The sequence below is a fragment of the Hipposideros armiger genome, unplaced genomic scaffold (assembly GCF_001890085.2).
Source record: "Hipposideros armiger isolate ML-2016 unplaced genomic scaffold, ASM189008v1 scaffold_639, whole genome shotgun sequence".
In the NCBI taxonomy this organism is placed as follows: domain Eukaryota; kingdom Metazoa; phylum Chordata; class Mammalia; order Chiroptera; family Hipposideridae; genus Hipposideros; species Hipposideros armiger.
This window is the reverse complement of record NW_017731989.1, coordinates 390,277-395,334: the sequence shown is the minus strand read 5'-3', so window position 1 is coordinate 395,334 and position 5,058 is coordinate 390,277. Positions and strand designations below refer to the sequence as shown.

General features: G+C 56.4%; 1 protein-coding gene across 2 annotated transcripts in view; it reads right to left on the bottom strand.

The window, feature by feature from the left end:
- TFPT (TCF3 fusion partner) overlaps positions 1–5,052 on the bottom strand; it is a 13,703-nt gene extending 8,651 nt beyond the window's left edge. Inside the window, exons 1-3 of one of the 2 annotated variants that reach the window (XM_019625796.1) lie at positions 4,737–5,052; positions 4,060–4,318; positions 2,139–2,209 (exon numbers count right to left, since the gene is read on the bottom strand). In XM_019625796.1, the coding sequence (XP_019481341.1) occupies positions 2,139–2,209; positions 4,060–4,318; positions 4,737–4,759 (353 nt within the window). In that variant the 5' untranslated portion in view covers positions 4,760–5,052. Of the gene's footprint in view, positions 1–2,138; positions 2,210–4,055; positions 4,319–4,736 lie in introns of both variants that reach the window. The other variant, XM_019625795.1, reaches the window with a different exon arrangement.
- Between the last annotated feature and the right edge of the window lie 6 nt (positions 5,053–5,058).

Below are 5,058 nucleotides of genomic sequence, written 5' to 3'. Positions count from 1 at the left end.
AGATATTAGGAAGGGACATATCAGAGAGGGAACAGCATGTGTAGAGGCCCAGAGGAGTGAAGCAGCCCCAAGTGTCAGGGCACTGTAATCTGTCCCTTATGGCTAGAGTGTGATAACAACGGGGTGGTGAGGAGAAGATGGGGCTGGAAGGTGAGAGGCCAGACCATGGAATCGGTGAGTTGGTTGATGTCCGTGGGGCGACTCCAATGTGCCAGGTGCCATTCTGGGCACCGGGTTGGGGGGGGCGGGGGGTACAGCCACAAGAAACAGACACAGTCCTCCTTGCGAGGCCTTGGACGTCAACCTGGGGAGTTTGGCCATTACCCCATGGACGTGGGGAGCCCCGGGAGGGATTACTTCTAGGATGAGGTGGGGTCAAGTCTAGACTGGCCTGGAGGGAGAGAGAGACAGGAAGTTTGCAGACACGCATACCCTCCCCCAGTTGACCCTTCAGCCCCTCCTACTCCCGTCCAGCCACATCTGCAGTCATCCTCAGCCGAGGGGCCCGGGAGGGGTGGTTGCTGGGGAACACAGCCCACCAGGCTGTTTCTCACCCTCAGTGATGGGACCAGTGGAGGCGGCCCCTGAATACCGGGTCATTGTGGATGCCAACAACCTGACCGTGGAGATCGAGAATGAGCTGAGTGAGTAAGAGGGGCAAGCAGAGATGACCCTGCCTGGTGTCCCCAAGGGAGGGACAGGCAGCATCCCCAGCCACCTTTTCCCAGGGTCCTGCCCCCAGGTCCCTTCTATTAGCCCGAGTCCAGGTTCAGTTGCTCTGACAGAGGCTTAAATAACAAGGAAGTGTATTTTGCTCTCCTGTGAAAGTCCAGGTGAGCAGTCCAAGCTGGTGCCCTGATGTAGCAGCCTCTAGGGTCCATGCTGTTTGCATCGTGTTGATCTGCCGCCTGTTTCATGGTACAAGGTGACTGCCCACTTTCAGGCATCACCGCCACCTTCCCACCTGCAAAACGGGAGAAAAGAGGAGGGCACAATTCTCTTCTTTAAGGGGATGACCTGGAAATTGCACATGTCACTTGTAGACCAGAACTAACTCGTGGGCTCATCCAGCAGGAAGGGAGCCAGGAAATGCAGCCTTTGCGCTGGGTGTCCATGCGTCCAGCTAAGGCTCGGGTGTGGTTACTAAGGGAACAAGTGGAACTGGATGTGGGGGACAGCCAGCAGAGTCTGCCTGTCCCCTCATCAGACTCCTCCCCTCTTTGTCCACCTCAGACATCATCCATAAGTTCATCCGGGATAAGTACTCAAAGCGGTTCCCCGAACTGGAGTCACTGGTCCCCAACGCGCTGGATTACATCCGTACGGTCAAGGTGAGTGAGGGGAAGGGGGCACGGGAAGCACAGGCTCCCCAATCCCACCAGTGTGAAGGGGAGGCAGGGTCCTGCTCTCAACCCCCGGTCTAGGGCAGAGGCTCCCCTCGCTCAGCTTTTGCCCTGAGATGGATGGGACCAAGGAGCAGGTGAACAAACTAGATGAGAGATGGTGGAGGTCCCAGCTGCCTCCCTGGCCCTCTCGGGTGTGGAGGTACTACAGGGGGGTGACAGCTGGCCTAGCTGCTGCCAGCTGCCCAGCGTGGGCGGTATGGTGACTAGAAAGGATGTTTTCACAGCTCCTTCCCCAGCTAGAGGGGTGGAGCTTGCTGAGGCCCAGAAAGGAGGGAGCTGAGGGGTGCCCCACTGCTCCACCAGTACTTGTCCAGCTGTGGTCAGGATCTGAAGGCTGACAAAGGAGCAGCCAGGCAGAGATTCAGGGGAAGAAGTGTTAAGTGCCACGACCCTGAGACAGTAACAGGTGGGTTCAGGGAATGAGAAATTAGAATTGATGAGGCAAAGCTGAAGAGGTCAGATCACATCTGACCCTAAGCCTGGGAGGGTCAGGTGCAAGTGAAGGCAAGGAGACTCCCGCGTGCATCCAGGAGGTGAGAGCAGTGCCTGGGGACATCCATACACGGAGGAGATGGGGTTGGATTTACGCTCTGAGTCGACTGGGCAGCAGGCCTGTTGGGCAGTGGTAGTCCCTGGGTGGCCAGTTGCTCTGGTCTGTTTCCCGATCAGTCAGCACAGGGCAGACAGCGCTGCTGCTTTGAGCNGGCCCAGAGTGGGCGTACAAGGGGCTACCTGCGCTCCTGCTGCAGTCTCCGTGTTATCCTCTGTACCTGATGGAGCCTGTTCAGGACCCGCTCGTTCACCTGTGGGATGTGTGAGGGCACAAGTCAGCTGGACCCTGCTTGTCCCTGCAACAGACTGTGAGTGGAGCCTTTGCTGAGGACCAGGGAGCGGGACAACACACCATCTCATGACCCATAAGGGGCTATACCTCCTATCTGATTCCAGGGAGTGCACCCAGACCTCCCACTAAATGGTGACACCCCCCTGCATGCCTCCCAAGCCAGGACCCCGCCTACCATCCATTTCCCTCAGCTCCACTTTCCTCATGACACTCATTGCTTTATATCCCATCGCCATACTCGGTGTGCTGTCTCACCCACCAGAGGAACAGATGGAAAAAGAGAGGCCGGGGTGAGCTGAAGGATGGGGGGGGGGAGTGGGGGAAGCAAAAGCTATCTAGTAAAAGACCCACAGTATCTGGTCTAAATAGTATTGGATCTGATTTACCTCCATCCATACATATACACATACATACATATATAAACTAAGTTACAAATAGCACTGCTAAGGACATCCTGGTAACTGTCACTGTCTCCTATTCCGGGAGGACTGAGAATAAAGCTGCTGGCCACAGGCCATGTGGAGGTTCAGCTTTGGTGCAGGTTCAGGGACTATAACGCCTGGAGCCAACCCTGCTCCAAGCACCCCCACTGTGCCCACGGCCCTCAGCCTGGCCTTCAAGGCCATTTCCCCTCAGGCCTCCCCAACATCCCGTCCAACCAGACACCTCTCACACCCAGAGTCCTGCATGCACCGTCCCTCCACTCATCTTAAGATTCGTCTCAAACATCACTTCCTTAGTTCCCTAACTCCCCCGCTCCTCTCCGTCTCCTGGACTCCTGCCTGAACCACTACACCAGCCTCCTCCTTCCAGAATCCCCAAAACCACTGGTATGGGTTGAATAGTGTTCCCCCAAATAGGTGTGTTGGGTCCTGACCCCCAGGACCTCAGAATGTGACCTTATTTGGACATAGGGTCTTCACCGAGGGAATCAAGTTAAATTAGGTCATGAGGGTGGGCCCTAATCCAACATGACTGGTGTCCTTATAAAAGGGAAACTGGGACACAGACACGGACACCAAAGGTCGCCAGCAGACCACCAGAGGCTGGGAGAGAAGCATGTAGCAGATCCTTCCTCACCACCCTCAGGTGGACCAACGCTGCAGACACCCTGATCTCGGACTTTCAGTCGCCAGGACTGTGAGGCAGTACATTTGTTACTCAGTCACCCAGTTTGTGCTACTTGGTTACAGCAGCCCTAGCAAATGAATACAACCAAGTTCAGAGTTATTCAAATATCCAGACCTGATCCCCGTCCATGCCCTTTTTGAAACCTTTCATTAGCTCCCCCTCAGCACACAAATAAATCCAGATTTCATGTCCTGGTGTTCGTGGCCTTTCAAGATCTGGGCCCTGCCTACTGCTCCATCCTTATTCTCACCAAGGAGGCTAGTGCAGTGGTTCAGCAAAGAGAAACTGAGTCTGGGGCAGAGGCCCTGGCGATGGAGGAGAGAAGGATCCAGGGAGACTCAAGAGGCAGAATGGACAGGAGTGAGAAGTGACTTATGTCAGGGGTATGGGAGACCTGAAGAGCTTGAGCTTTGACCTGTAATCAGTGGGGAGTAGGAGAGGCACCTGTGAGGCATCAGCGAGCTGATCTGGGCTGTCAGGGAAGCTCCTAGAGAAGACAGCTCTCCAGGTGCCTTGCAGTGCCTGACGCCTAACAGGTGCGGAATAAATGATGAATGAATAAATGAAAGGTTCATTCAACTAAACAAGGAAGGCTGAGCACATGGGCATGCAGAGACTGGGAGGAGGTGGCAATTTAGGCCAGGGGGCCCCAAAACTGGGGGATCCGCACTCACCTACCTGCTCGATCTCCCGGCAGCGCCGACCTAGCGCCTGGTACTTCCTGCGATTTAGCTCCCGCTGGCGCCGCCGCCGGCCCCGGGCTGCCTCTTCCTCTTCATCTCGCTCCCGGAGCCCCGAGCCGCTTAGACCCCCGGACACGAACTCCACTTCTGTCTCAAGCTCGCTCTCCAGGATGTGACCACCAAATAGCGGAGGCAGCGCCAGCTCCGAACCTGGCGGCGCTGAGAACTCTTCAAAGCCCACGGCTGCCATGGTCCTGTAGGGTCAGGGAGCTCAGGGAACCTCACTCCCTCGGCCCCCAGTCCCTCCTCCCTCAGACCCGGGAGTCCATGCCTCCAGCCCCTCCTTTCCAGGTTGCCCAAGAGTTTGAGCCCCCACGCCCTCCTCCCAGGATGGGGAACTTCAGACCCCCAGACTCTCCTCCCCGAGGATCCAGGGAAGTTCAAGGTCCCAACTCCTCACTGAGACCCAGGAGTCCAGGCCTCCAACCCCTAGATCCCTAGCCTCCTCCCCCAGGATGCTCGAGTACGGACCCCAGTCCCTAAAAGTGTTCAAAGCCAAAACAGTTGCATGAGCTATAATTCCCGTCAGCCCTCAGGGTAAAGTGCGGATAGTTGCATATTATGCAGCCGCAATGTCTTTGGAGACTGGTAGTTTTCCCCAAAGCCGCTTACCCCTCTCTCTGCTCCAGTTCCATGTCTCCCCCGCTACCGGCGTCCCAGGCCTCAGAGCTTTCAACCTCGCAAACCTCTGGGCTAAGTCCTTCGCAAAACTACCCGTCCCATCAGGCTTCACGGCCAAGCATCCGGGACTCCGCCGTTACGCCTCCGGGAGTTGTAGTTCCTTATTTCCGGCTTCGCTCCCTGCACCCTCCGCCCCAAGTCTCAGCTGAAAGGCCTTGCTTTCTCGTCTAACGTCGCCACCAGTCGTCTGAGTTGGCCCCGTCTTTATTCTTGTCTCGACACTCTGTCGTCTAACTACGGCGATTCTCCGTTT